This window comes from Artemia franciscana, chromosome 12, assembly GCF_032884065.1.
Source record: "Artemia franciscana chromosome 12, ASM3288406v1, whole genome shotgun sequence".
NCBI classification, from domain to species: Eukaryota; Metazoa; Arthropoda; class Branchiopoda; order Anostraca; family Artemiidae; genus Artemia; species Artemia franciscana.
In genome coordinates this window covers 31,885,590-31,901,315 of record NC_088874.1, presented here as the reverse complement: position 1 = coordinate 31,901,315, position 15,726 = coordinate 31,885,590, and the positions used below count along the sequence as shown (strand labels likewise).

The 15,726-nt window shown below is 34.7% G+C and overlaps 1 protein-coding gene and 1 long non-coding RNA gene across 7 annotated transcripts in view; both read left to right on the top strand.

The window, feature by feature from the left end:
- Window positions 1-10,523, top strand: part of LOC136033994 (uncharacterized) — a 70,386-nt gene extending 59,863 nt beyond the window's left edge. For all 4 annotated transcript variants that reach the window (XR_010619079.1, XM_065715032.1, XM_065715030.1 and 1 more), the window contains 2 exons: window positions 5,313-5,417; window positions 10,354-10,523. Coding sequence is in view for 3 of the 4 variants with exons in the window: in XM_065715032.1 (XP_065571104.1) it covers window positions 5,313-5,417; window positions 10,354-10,458 (210 nt within the window). In the remaining variant the exon portion in view is untranslated. The remainder of the gene's footprint in view (window positions 1-5,312; window positions 5,418-10,353) is intronic.
- LOC136033997 (uncharacterized) overlaps window positions 1-15,726 on the top strand; it is a 501,602-nt gene that overhangs the window by 143,866 nt on the left and 342,010 nt on the right. The window lies entirely within an intron of this gene.

Here is a 15,726-nt window from a genome sequence, read left to right as displayed (position 1 = left end):
CATGCATACACACAACTCGTTTGTATATAGATAGATACAATACAAATTAACTGCGTAAAACTTGCGAATATACAACATTCTTCGTTGTCCAATTGTCGCTGTATATAAATAGATTGTCAGGTTTACCGACCCTCGAACATGCAACGTACAATTGTCCATGGGAAAAATAATCAGTATTAAGATCTATACCACATTTTTCTAATGATTGACCTTGAGCTTTGTTAATGGTGATTGCAAATGCTAATCGAATTGGGAATTGCAATCTTTTAAATTGAAAATGCAGATCCGTTGGAATCATGGGAATGCGAGGAATAAGAACAGCCTCACCCTCAAAAGGCCCTGTCAAGATTGTGGCCTCTATTAGGTTTTCCATTGTTTTTTTTTTTACGGCAAGTCGCGTGCCATTGCAAAGCTTTGGTGGGTTGATATATCTTAAAAGTATTATTGGTACGCCTATTTTTAGTTGTAGCACGTGTGGTGGAAACCCTGAAAGATCCACGGAATTTAAAAATTCAGATGGATAATTAACCGCTTCATTTGGTTCCAAAACTGTGTCGACTGACTTGTAAAGGACTGCCTGGTCTCGAATCTTGGTCAAAACAATATTGTTGATTTCGTGGACGTCTATATTTCTGGGTGCGAGAATCGCTCTTTCACTTAGCTATTTATTATTTTTATAATTTTTTAGAATATTCGGAAATACTTTTTCAATCAATTCATTTTTGGACGTCACTAAATTACAGAAATCAGCAGGTAGTTGTATACGTCCTGAAATTGAGTCTACTGGAAGCTTTCCGTTTCCAATTGCCAGCAATTGATCTGAAAATGTTTGACCAGAGTCATCGTTTTGCAATCGGACACGCATATTTGTAGTTAATTTTAATGTTTTTACGTGTGCCCATAAATTAGAATTTTTCAGGCAAGCATTCATTTCGTCTGCAGGAGTTGATCTAGGTATTATAGGTAACGTTTGCCGGAAATCTCCCGCAAGCAATATTAATGTGCTGACAAAGGGTTTCGACTTCCTCGCAAATCTTTCAAGCATTGATCCAGAGCCTCGAGCGATTTTTTGTGTGCCATTGTGCACTCATCCCAAATAATAAGTTTGCATTGCTGCAATACTTAACCCATCCCAGATGATTTGGAAATATTGCACGTGGGAGTTTCCGTAGAATGCAAATTGAGAGGCAATTTCAAAGCGGAATGAGCAGTTTTTCCACCAGACAGCAGTGTTGCGGCTATTCCGGACGACGCAATTGCCAACGCTATATCATTTTTTGATCGAATTGATGCCAGAATCAGTTTTATCACAAACGTTTTACCAGTACCTCCTGGCGCATCCAAAAAGAAAATTTCTCCAACGTTGTTATCGACACAATGCATTATCGTATCATAAATGTCTTTTTGTTCCGACGTTAACTTGGAAATGTTATTTTGTACATACGACAATAGATCACTCGTACTGTAACTTTGTTCACGATCCAATTCTACACATGTCGAAACAGCAGCGATACGGTTAGGTGAAGGCATTCCCAAATCCTGAAGAGGTTTGTTTGCCATACGTACGCACAAATCTTCTATAATAACTAAAGTGTAGTTATAAATTCATTCATGTTGATTGGGGTGAACGGTGTAGAGTCTTCCTATCGTGGTATCTTTGAAGATGGTAGGTTGGCCGTCGACTGACTTACCCTGTTTTCGACGTTCAAATACTTTATTTTTAGTATTCCACGTGTAATACGAAGGCACTACAGTATACAGCAGTTTTTTTGCAAAAGAATCATTTTTGCAAAGCGAAAAGAAACCGGTTAACTTTGTATCCGATGGATTCAGGACTCTTTGTTGCACGTTGGTTTCCGAGAAATAAACACGTTGACCATGCTGTAAATGTACCCCTAAGTGAACAACAGCTGGACTACGTTCATGTATCGGAAATGAAAGAATTCGCCAAATAGCTTCATTACTGCTTATGTATCTTCCAGCCTGGTATTGTACGATTTCTTCGATATCTTTGATTTCGACGAATTCAATGGTGCCATTGTTTCACCATTGAATTTCAAGGCCTTGCAATAGGGACAAATTTAGACATAGTCCCGATTTGAACACATCTACTCAAGCTATAATCATCGACTGGGCTGCACCTGAATGCCAGGCGATAACTTTCAGGTTGTTCTGATTCCTCGGCACGCTTTCTTTTCTTACTTTCTCTATCAGCAGCAAGCCTGATTTTTGCTGTTCTTGTGATTCCTCGGCACGCCTTCTTTTTTCACTTTCTCTTTTAGCAGCAAGTCCGGTTTCATGTTGCTCTGGTAGTTCCTCGGCACGCCTTCTTTTTTCACTTTCTCTTTTAGCACCAAGTCTGCTTTCGCGTTGCTCTGGTAGTTCCTTGGCACGCTTTCTGTTCTTTCTTTCTCTATCAGCCTCAAGCCTGTTTCCTTGCTGTTCTTTTGATTCGTCGGCACGCTTTCTTTTCTGACTTTCTCTATCAGCAGCAAGTTTTTTGGCATAGACTCTTTGAGCATCTTCCTCGGCTGTTGCCATTGTAAGTTCATCAGTCATTTTAAAGTTAAACATTAATAGATTTCTACGTGAACGCATGTCTTAAATATCTTTAATGACGTCACCGTCATAACAAAAATGACGACAACTAACTTCATGACGTCAGTCAATACATAAACATGACGTCACCTGACAGACACATCCACAGACAACTTATTTATATATATATAATAATGTATATATATATATATATATATATATATATATATATATATATATATATATATATATATATATATATATATATATATATATATATTATATATATATATATATTATATATATATATTATATATATATATATATATATATATATATATATATATATATATATATATATATATATATATATATATATATATATATATATATATATATATATATATATATATTATATATATATTAGTGCCAGAGGGGTTAATACCAAGTGCCATAAAAACGATAAGAAATTAAATATAAAAAAATATTTTCAACCGGAGCAACATTAAAATTTTAAACGAACAGATATTATACGGGAGATTACCTCCTCCTCAATACCTTGCTCTTTACGCTAGAGTTTGCCTTTTGTTCCAATTCTTTAGGAACGGTACCTGAAACGCAATTAGAATAAGAAGCATTTTTTAAAGTACTAAAGCCTTTAGCGTGAAAAACTAGGTATTGAGGAGGGGGCAACACCCCTCATATATGGAATAATTTCTCTTCGTTTCAAGTTTTAATGTTGCTTCTTACTTTCAGTTGAAAAAACTTGTTCTTTTAAATTAAATTAAGAGTCCGTGTCATAGTCAGAATTTCAGTCTAATTCTTCAATGGAACGCACGGGAAGGATGGGGTCAACATTTCTCTCCCTAAGAGGGAGGGGTGTATCTTCAAAGTTTTTAATCTTACCCCCTTTAAAACCTTAGGTCAAAGTTGGTTCAATTAATAATATAAATATAGCTTACATTATATGTTATCTATATATATAAAAACTAGCTGTTGGGGTGGCGCTTCGCGCCCCCCAAGCCCCTCCCCGCGCGCGTAAGTCGTTACGCGCCATTGTAGTTGTGTCCCTGTGTCCCACATGTGAATAGAGATATATATATATATATATATATATATATATATATATATATATATATATATATATATATATATATATATATATATATATATATATATATATATATATATATATATATATATATATATATATATATATATATATATATATATATATATATGTGTGTGTGTGTGTGTGTGTGTTTTTAACTACTTAAAACATGCGAATATACAACATTCTTCGCTGTCCCATTGTCTATTCATATAAATAGATTGTCAGGTTTACTTACTCTTGAACATGCAACATATAATTGTCCATGGGAAAAACAATCCGTATTCAGATCTATACCTCGTTATTCTAATGATGTGTCCCTGTGTCTCGGTCGTCATTTATGTTCCCTGTGTTCCGGTCGTCATTTGTGTCCCTGTGTCCCAGTTTTTAATTTCTCTTTGAGTGTCCCGGTCGTCATTTATATTCCCTGTGTCCCGGTGTCCCGGTCGTCATTTGTGTCCCGGTGTCCCGGTCTGTAATTTCTATTCGAACAATCCCTGTGTCCCGGTCGTCATTTATATATCCCGCCTGTGCCCCTGGCGTCCCCGTTGTAGTTGTGTCCCTGTGTCCCGGTCGTCATTTATATTCCCTGTGTCCCGGTCGTGATTTGTGTCCGGGTGTCCCAGTTTGTAATTTCTCTTTGAGGTTCCCAGTCGTCATTCATATTCCCTGTGTCCCGGTCGTCATATATATATATATATATATATATATATATATATATATATATATATATATATATATATATATATATATACAGAGGCGCAATTTGGGCCAAACCTTGGGGTGGGCATGAACTCAATTTTGGGCCCCCCAACTTTCACAAAAGAAAAAAATTAGAGTTTTGGCAGCACACCGATTGAATATTCTAAGTAAAAACTCATTTTCGGCACCCGTGTGTTGCATGGAAATGTACTGTAACCCAATGTCGAATTCAGCCACACTGACCTCTAAGATTAATCATAACATCAAAGATCATAATCAACGAGGTTAAGTGATTAAACTGCATGTGGAAAATTCAACCAGACTAAAGGCTGGCCCTCCTCAGCGAGAAACTTTCTTATTTAAGTAAACAATACGTCAGTGAAAGTAATAGGTGTGCAGTAATTTTAAATCAATTGGAGAGAATGGATTATGTTGAACATAATAGATTATCATGGCTGGCAAAGGGCCCTTTGTGGTGGAAGCTTGGGCCCCCCTGAAAAATCTGGGGTGTGCATTTGCCCACCCCTGACCCCCCCCCCCCCCCCACCCAAATGGTGCCTCTGGGCTCACCTGAATGTTCTTTGTCTTTTCCACCATGTAGACATTATATGATTTTTCTTTGTTTACCGTTAATAACAAAATGGCTATCTCAAAACCTTAATTGAATACATTTCAGGAAAAGAGTATGTCAGTGAAGGGGGTGGGCTAATTGCGCTAAATCACTTTTGACTCTTAAAAGGGAACTAGAACTACACATTTCCAATCAAATGTGCCTCTTCTAAATTTCACTTGACCACCCCTTTTTGATTTTATATACCATCTTCAGATTAGGCCAGCATTTTAAAGGTTTTATTATTACCCCGCCCCAGAAAAAATCCTTTGAAAGTGGCTGCTTATGATAGATTTGCATCTTATAACGATCTCTTTTTGACTAACTCTGTTAATTGATTTTTGTTTTCAGGACTGTTTCCTCGTTAATCTGATCGCAGCTAACAGATGGATAGAGAGAATGCTGTTGATGTTGAGAGATGGAACAATGAATGTTGTTCCATTCTTCCCATATTGGGTAAATAATAATTTAGAAGTTTGAGTTGTTGAAGTTAATGTTAGAATAAAACGTATTTACTCTGTGTGAACTATTTTTCATTGCAAAAATGAAAGCTCTGTTCCCTAACTGTTCACTATACCTACTCTTCCCTGTTCCCTTCTTGAGTTAGGTGGTAAGAGTTACTGATCTTGATCGTTCATACCTTTAAGTACTAGACTGTGGCACACATTTTCAGTGGTTACCCTAGAAAGGGTAATTCAACCCGTTTTTTCGGAAGTGATAAAATATTACAAGAATAGAGTGGTCTTCATTCATTGGTTAATTCTTATGTAAGTGTTTTTAGGCTGCTTCTATTCAAAACTATTCCTCCGCCCTCTAAAAAACAATTATTTTTCCGTATGTCTTATATGTATGAAAATTTGCAAAACTTTCCAGTCCCCACTTACATCTCATTGTTACTGCAATAGCTACAAACTAGCTCAAAGAAAACAAAGGCTCATAATAGCCAAGAGCTTAAGAAAACGCTTAGAAAAATCTCTCTTGTAGGATAATTTGACGTTAATGCTGATTAAGGAATGATCGATATTATTTACATTCATCTTAATAATATAAGATGATTTAAATGGGGTCGAATTAGATGGGGATACAGTGAATTAGATAGGGAATTAGATGGGTAGAGTGCAAGCTTCTGATTTTCTAATGTTTGAAATGGGAGCAGTTATAATCTTTCTAGCTACAACATGATTGAATTGATAATTAACTACTATAAATTTACTCGCTTTAGATTCCTTTAAAAGTATAGAATAATCCTTAACTTACAAAGTGGTTCTTTGCTTAGTTATTAGGTACGAAATGGATAAAAGCGTATGAAAAGGTTAAAAGGAAAAATTCGTTAGAATTTTCTTTAAAAAATATTTTGTGATAAAAAAAAAATTTACTCTGTTCCTTTTTTTTATTGATATTAATTCAAAAAGAAATTCCACAAAACATGGTTTTCTGTAAAAAAAAAAAAGAACAATTATCAAGACGATAACATAATTTGAGCTTTACCGAAACAAAAAACAAACGACCGTGGATACTGATGTTTATTCTTTAAGGCTCTAATAATTTTATTTTTATTACAATAAAAAGAGGAAACATTTAAAACGTATTTTGTTTTCAGTTAAGCGCAAATTTTTCTCTGGTCTTGAGAAGGCAGGGGGTTATCAGCCCTACCCCTGTTAATGTTTGCTCGTTCTGAGTTTGACTTGGCTTTTATTGTAACATCTGTTTGTTTTGAATTTCTTTTATTTATTGATAGTGATTTGTGGTAGTTTTACGCTGGAAAGACTATTTGAATTTATTTCTACTCATTTTTGGCCTAATAGAACATTTCACTTTTTTGAAAAACTTGTTTTGTGGAAAAAGTTGTTTTTTTTTTATTAATTTTTGTTCGTATTTTATTGTCTTAGTCTTTCAGTTTTTTGGTTTTTGGTTTTTTATATAAGAATCCATAGGTTGGCTCGCTATTTCTATGTCAGAGAAACTTTTTAGACAATGTTTAATCTTGACACAAATAGTATTTTTAATTTAAATCTATACCACCTCAAGTTGACCAAACAATACAACTTGATATCATTCCCAAAAAATTCTATCTATGGTATTTTACAACCTATATACACTTATGCTCTTTATTTATTTAAATTGTAGGAGCAGAGGTAGTAATAGTAATAGCCAAAAAAAATTAAAACTTAATACCCTCATTTGCTCTCAGTATATTGCTGAAGTAACTTAATGGCAATCACTAACACAATGCCTGGTGTGGTGCTGTCTATGATATTGCTTATATTTCCTTTTGAAAACCTGCATGCATACAGTTTTCTCGTTTAATAGAAATTCCCCCTAAACGTTCCAGTGTAGCAAATGTAGGGGTGGTATTAAAAGTGTGTGCATAGTGCCTCTTGGCTAGTCGAAAATCCCCCAACTGACCTTTAAAGGTCTAACTTACCACATTTGCTATGTATAATGTAAATTGTTCTTGAGATTTTGCTGTCATCTTTTTGAAAGTCCACATTCACATTGTTTCTTTTGATTTAGTTCAACGTCCACCTAAATATTATTTTAAAGCTTCAGCTTAGTAACCAGAGTTTGTGTAGCAGCAGTAGTTCTAGCAGTATTAGTAGCAGGTTGTGCATAGCGCCTTCTTTTATCTTCAACATCCCCTTCAATACATATTTAATACCCTCAGTTTTGATAGCAGTGGTATTGGTAGTAGCAGTAGAATTAATTGTAATACCCTAAGCTTTATTGGCAGTAATAATTACTGCCTAATAACTAAGAAGTAGTAATAATGGTATGAGTAGAAGTAGTATAAGTAGAAGCAATAGCATTAAGATGGAAATATTATCTTTAGGTTTGTTCAACATCCCTCACACAAAGTCCTGTTAGTTCAAACTACACAACAAATTGTTTCTAAGATATTGCTGTTATACCCTTTTGACAACCTGCAAACAGTCGGCGTGTTGTCATTCAGTTCACCTTCACCCCTCAAAATTCCCTGAAAATTTCAGCTGCACACCCTTAGACATAGTTGTAATAGCAGTCAGAGTAGTAGTATTGACATTACTGGTAATAGTATTAATAGTAATAATGGTAGTACTAGTCTCAACATTAATATTACTATATTGCCTATTGATCAGTAGAACATCCCCTCATCAAGTCTTGGAAGTTTCAACTCCATACAATCAGCCAATGTTATGACATTCCTCATATGTCCATTTCATGACCTGCATATTCATATATCTCTTGAAACTTTCATCTCATTGCTCTTAGCCTTACAAGTAGTTACAATAGAAATAGTAGTAGTAGGAATTGTAGCAGTAATAGCAGTACTAGCAGTAGTGTGCAAATAATGCCTATTGGTCTGATGATCTTACCCTAGAAGCATTCTTTGAAAGTTCCAAATTAATTCAAAACCAATTCTTGAGATGCATTTTTTTTATAATGTGCATGCACATATCGCCTTTTGATTTAATTTGAATATTCCTTCAATGTTGTAAATGGAGCAGTGTGGTATCAGTATTGATAGTAGTTGTAGTAGAGTTAGCAGGATGGAAATATCTCCTTTTTGGTCATCTCCCTTATCATATCCTGAATTTTACAAATTAAAGTGCTCTATTTTTCTGGAGTTACGCCCTTTTGACAATCATTATACACATAGCGAGTTTAGATTTAATTTAACAATCCCGTCAGCACTCTCTAAAAGGCTCACCTGAATGCCCTTTGTCTTCTTCGAAAATAAAGTTCAAACAAGCACACGAATATTGTATGTAAACAATGAACGAATTGTTTAACTTAACCCCAGTCCTTGTCCTTAGGACTGAGGGGAGGTTGACATCCCCTAAGAGATAATTTTTGAACCTTTCAACAATAGTGAACAAAAAAGGTTACTTAAAACTTTTATCGGATGTGTTTTAGGGAATGATAGGCTTGGAGGACGCTGATTGCCCTACATTCATTCCGACGACTCTTAGAAAAGGGCACAAAGACTTCCTACTTCCAGTCAGATGAGCTCCATCAGATCCAAAGCTCATTTAACCGCCTGATCTAAAATAATCTTACAATACTTACACCTGGGCTCTGGGGATTTGTGTTCATCATGTAGACATTATATGATTATTTTTTTTTACTGTTAATAACAAAATGGCTATCTCAAAACCTTAATTGAATACATTTCAGGAAAAGAGTATGTCAGAGAAGGGGGGGGGGGGGGTAGTTGCTCTCAATCACTTTTGACTCTTAAAAGGGAACTAGAACTACACATTTCCAATCAAATGTGCCTCTTCTAAATTTCACTTGACCACCCATTTTTGATTAAATATACCATCTTCAGATCAGGCCAGCATTAAGGATCTGCAGATCGATGATCGGGAAGATCAAACCAACAAAGAAATTGAATTTTACCGAATATTTGAGGCTTTAATAGGGACAAAACAATACTGCCCACACAGACAATTTAGCCAACGAGATAAAGAGTGATTATTTTAATATATGCGAAAGAGTGTCTTAATTTCATTGGTTCAAATTTGTAAGGATTTCCGTAAGATGTTCTCAATATGTGAAAATAATGCTTATAATGAGTATAATGCTTATAATGCATGTAACAAGAAGCAGTGGCTATTGATGTAAAATAAATATTAAATTATTATCTCCCCAATAAAAGGCCCCCAAAGCAGTCATTTTACTTTTAGTGCATATTAAAACGGAATAAAAATAAACGGACTTTAGATTATCCTACGTTAAGGTAGATAACGTTGGTTTTTTATTTCTTTTCTTTTAGATCAACTTCAATTTTGACTCTGATTGTCTCCCATACTCTTCTCTCACTTATGTTAATATTTGTTCGTTTTAAGTTTGGCACGTTTTAAGTTATTCTTTAATTGTAAGGCTTGAAGACTATGCAAAGACATCTTGCTGAAATTATTTGCTTTGAAGGGGCAATTGGGGGAGTTTAAGGTTTTGAAACACCCTCTTAAGTTTTTTTTAAATGGTGGCTTTTCCTCTATTCCTGGAAAATTACTTAAAAAGCATGGCAACTTTCTGGCATTTGTCCCTCCGTTCTCCAAAGGTGGTCTGAATCAACCTCCCAAAAAAAAAAAAATGTTTTTCCAATCATGAAAATTCGCATAATCAATCAGATGTTCCTTAAGGCAGGGGGAGGGTCTAAAAGGGACTTTTGCAGAGGAATTGCCGGGGCCGAGCCAGCCAAAATCCCAAATTTTCCTGAATTACTGGGTGCTTTCAGTGGGTACGTATACTATAATAAAATTTTAAAGGTTTTATTATTACCCCCACCCCAGAAAAAATCCTTTGAAACTGGCTGCTTATGGTAGATTTTGACTAACTCTGTTAATTCATTTTTGACTAACTCTGTTAATTGATTTTTGACTAACTCTGTTAATTGATTTTTTTTCAGGACCGTTTCCTCATTATTCTGATCGAACTTAACAGATGGATAGAGAGAATGCTGTTGATGTTGAGAGATGGAAGAATGAATGCTGAACCTATTCTTCCTGAATAGGGAAAATAGGAATTTACCAGTTTGAGATGTTGAAGTTTATGATAGAATAAAACGTATTTACTCTGTGTGAACCATTTGTCACTGCAAAAATGAAAGCTCTGTTCCCTAACTGTTCACTATACTTACTCTTCCCTGTTCCCTTCTGAGCTAGGTGGTAAGAGTTACTGATCTTGATCGTTCATACCTTTATATATTAAATAAAAAAAACAAGTTTTTTTAACTTAAAGTAAGGAGCGACATTAAAACTTAAAACGACCAGAAATTACTTCGTATATGAAAGAGGCTGCTTCTTCATCAACGCCCCGCTCTTTACGCTAAAGTTTGACTCTTTCTCTCAATTCTTCTTTTTAAAACAGTAAAAAACTTTAGCGTAAAGAGCGGGGCGTTGATGAAGAAGCAGCCTCTTTCATATACGAAGTAATTTCTGGTCGTTTTAAGTTTTAATGTCGCTCCTTACTTTCAGTTAAAAAAACTTGTTTTTTTTTATTTAATTTCTGAACGTTTTTGAATCAATGCATGTTTTGATTTTGGCTCTCCGCAGAGGAATAATTAAAACAAAATTTGCATTTTTTTTTTGGCTAAATGGCTTTCTCATAATTTTGATCAAATGATTTTGAGAAAAAAAGAGCGGGGGAGGAAGCTTAGTTGCCCTCCGATTTTTTGGTTAATTAAAAAGGCAACTAGAATTTTTAATTTTTTACGAATATTTTTATTAGTAAAAGATTTACGTAACTTATAAATTAGCTTACGTAAAGAACTTTTGTATTCTCATATTTTTATTACATATATGAGGGGGCTCGCCCCCTTGTCAGATCCTCGCTCTTTACACTAAAGCTTAAATTTTGTCCTAATTCATTAAGAATGACCCCAGAATCACAAAAGCCGTAGAATAAATAGTTGAAATTACTAAAAATACTTTAGCGTAAGAGCGAGGCATTAGGAGGAGGTGAGCCCCTCAAATGGGTAATAATTTCTGTTTTTTTTTAAGTTTTAATGCTGCTCCTTACTTCCAGCTGAAAGAACTTTTTCATATTTATTTTTTCATTGTTTTTTTTAATAATGCTAGTAAATCCTGCGCTCCCTTCATGGAGATTTTCTTCCCCTATGACAAATTATCGATGGAAAGTTCCCCCAGCATATCCCCCTCTTCTCAACCCCTCCCCCAACCAAAAAATCCCACTGAAAACGTCTGTACACTTCCCAATAACCATTGCTATATGTAAGCACTGGTCAAAGTTTGTAACTTGTTGCCCCTCCCACGGGGACTGTGGGGGAGTAAGTCATCCCCAAAGACATAGTTATAAGGTTCTTCGACTACGCTGGATAAAATGGCTATCTCAGAATTTTGATCCGTTGACTTTGGGAAAATAATTAGCGTGGGAGGGGGCCTAGGTGCCCTCCAATTTTTTTGGTCCCTTAAAAAGGGCACTAGAACTTTTCATTTCCGTTAGAATGAGCCCTCTTGCAACATTCTAGGACAACTGGGTCGATACGATCACCCCTGGGAAAAAAAACAAAAACAAATAAACACGCATCCGTGATCTGCCTTCTGGCAAAAAATACAAAATTCCACATTTTTGTAGATAGGAGCTTAAAACTTCTACAGTAGGGTTCTCTGATACGCTGAATCTGATGGTGTGATTTTCGTCAAGATTTTATGACTTCTAGGGGGCGTTTCCCCCTATTTTCTAAAATAACGCAACTTTTCTCAGGCTCGTAACTTTTGATGGGTAAGACTAAACTTGATGAAACTTATATATTCAAAATCAGCATTAAAATGCGATTCTTTTGATGTAGGTATTGGTATCAAAATTCCATTTTTTAGAGTTTTGGTTACTATTGAGCCGGGTCGCTCCTTACTACAGTTCGTTACCACGAACTGTTTGACTAGATTGTGGCACACATTTTCAGTACTTTTAATCAGAATTTTTAACTACTTAGTCAAGGTTTTGAATATTTAATTTTACTGTACAATACTAAATAATTGGGCTTCAACAAAAATTAATTGGAGAGAGCGTGGTGGAAGTGTATGTAGATCTCAGGCTACAATTAAAAAAGAATAGAATTGAAACCTTTCATAAAGTAGTAAAAAAAGGCCTTACCTGATTTCCAGCAGGCAAATCAGATGAACCTGAACCAGCAGGTAAATCAGATGAACCTCAACCAGCAGACAGATCAGATGAACCTCAACCAGCAGGCAACAGTTTTTTATGGCACTTGGTATTAACCAAGTGACATGTAGCAATCGCAAATTCCGTCGGTCCCGATTTTGCTACTTTAGGCACTTCCAGGTAAGCTAGGACGATGAAATTGGCGTATCGGAGACCGGACCATATTAAATTGGAAATAGTCGTTTTACCGATTTGACCATCTGGAGTGGGGAGTGGGGGGCCCGTTAATTCGGAAAAAAAAATTGAAAAAATGAGGTACTTTTAACTTACGAACGGGTGATCGGATCACAATGAAATTTGATATTTAGAAGGAGGATATCGTTTCTCAGATCTCTTACTTTAACTCCTGACCAGATCTGGTGACATTGGAGGGGGGGAGTTGGGAGGCGGAAACCTAAAACTTGGAAAACACTTAGAGTGGAAGGATCGGGATGAAACTTAGTGGGAAAAATAAGCACAAGTCCTAGATACATGACTGACATAACCGGAACGGATCCACTCTCTTTGGGGTAGTTAGGGGGGTAATTCTGAAAAATTAGAAAAAATGACGCATATTTAACTTACGAAGGAGTGATCGGATCTTCATGAAACTTTATATTTAGAAGGACCTCGTAACTCAGATCTCTTACTCAGAACTTAGGACCTCAGACTCAGATCTTTGGTATTTATATCTTACGAGTGGGTGATCGGATCTAAATGAATTTTGATATTTAGAAGGACATCGTGACTCAGAGCTCTTATTTTAAATCCTGACCGGCATTAAGCCTCTGATTTTCGTTTTAAATAATCTATTGATTCTTAGGATTTTGTTAGAGCTCATACCATATGAGCTCTTGGCTCTTATTGCCTCGTCACAAGTGCCATATGAGCTCTTAGCTCTTGTTTTTTCTAATTTGTCCTTATGTGAACTAGCTATGTGAGACATGGGTATAACCACAGTGGATGAGAGGAACCCAACTGAACCTTTGTTCAGTTGTATCCCCATCTAATTCAACCCCAATTAAATCAGCTTATATTATTAAGATGAATATATAAATAATATCGATCATTCTTGAATCAGTATTAACGTCAAATTATTCTACAAGAGAGAGATTTTTTAAGCGTGTTTTGAAGCTCTTGGCTATTATGAGCCTTTTGTTTTCTTTGAGCTAGTTTGTAGCTATTACTGTAGCTATGAGATGCAAGTGGAGACTGGAAAGTTTTGCAAATTTTCATATATATAAGACATACGGAAAAATTATTGTTTTTCAGAGGGCGGAGGAATAGTTTTGAATAGAAGCAGCCTAAAAACACTTACATAAGAATTAACCAATAAATGAAGACCACTCTATTCTTGTCATATTTTATCACTTCCGACAAAACGGGTTGAATTACCCTTTCTAGGGTACCTAGTTGAGAAGGCTAGAGGACCTTCTAGGTCCACTTGAGAAGGCTAGAGTATTTCAAAGAACATCTTAATCATGATATCCTTCCAAACCCTTCCGTCCTTCACCTCTCTCCTCTTACTGTCTCAGGCCCCAGCCCAACTCCTCTCCATTCTGAAGTTTCTAGACACCATCCGAGTTCAGAAGACAAATAAGAGCCCTGGACCAGATGGAATACAAGCAGAACTGCTGAAAATCCAGAGTGGATACTATAGATTTTTTTTTCACAGGATCCTATCTGCTGCCTAGTAATAGGAACATTTCCCCCACTTCTTGGTGCAGGGCCCCAGGAAGGTAATAATTGCCATGTTATTAGTAACTATTCAAACTACCAAAATTCTAACCAGCCTGTTGCTTGAACGGATGAGAGCCATGTCTTCCTCAGATATCCAAAAGTAACAAACCAGATTAGCCCTGGGAGATAGACCATTTGTCAAATTTGAACTGTACACCAGATTTAAGATAAATATCTCGAGCACGGCCGTAACCTTGACTTCAAAAAAGTATTTAACCTTAGGCTATTTTGAGAACACATCTGGAAGATTCTCTCACATTGCGAAATTCTAAGAAACCTAGTCGACCTTATCGAGAATTAGGACTCTAAATTTATAATTCGTGCCATGACTAGTGAGAGTCTCACTGAGAGCTTTCAAACCTCGGCAAGAGTCCTTTAATGATGCATCTTGTCCCCAGAACGGTTTTACATCTTCGTCAGAGCAGTTTTACCCCTGCTGGAAACAACTTGTGGCGTAAACATAGGGGGTGTCATGATAAATAAGTTAGCTTGAGCTGACAATATCGATAAAATGGCTGAAACGTCTTAGAACCTTCATTACTAACAAAGTCCTTAAAGTAACTATCTATTTTAAATCATCCTAATTTTTCTCTTTGTATTGCTCAGTCATTTTCCTTTTGTACAAAGATAAGTTTTCATATATATATATATATATATATATATATATATATATATATATATATATATATATATATATATATATATATATATATATATATATATATATATATATATATATATATATATATATATATATATATATATATATATATATATATATATATATATATATAAATATATATATACATATATATAAATATATATATATATATAATACATATATATATATATATATATATATATATATATATATATATATATATATATATATATATATATATATATATATATATATATATTTATATATATATATAATACACACACACACATATATATATATATATATATATATATATATATATAAATATATATATATATATATATATATATATATATATATATATATATATAATACACACATATATATATATATATATATATATATATATATATATATATATATATATATATATATATATATATATATATATATATGTATATATATATATTTATAGATATATACTAGCTGTTGGGGTGGCGCTTCGTGCCACCCCAACACCTAGTTGATGTAAATAATGACGAAGACCACACTGCCTTTCCATAATATAACAACAAAAGCGAGAATAATGAGGACTTTTTTCCCAAAACAGTGAATCAACAAAACCTATTTGAATATTTTGGCCCTATATCTAAGGGCCGTCTTCAGCAAAGAAAAAAAAAAAAAAAACAATAAAACACTTACAATAAAAATTCTCAG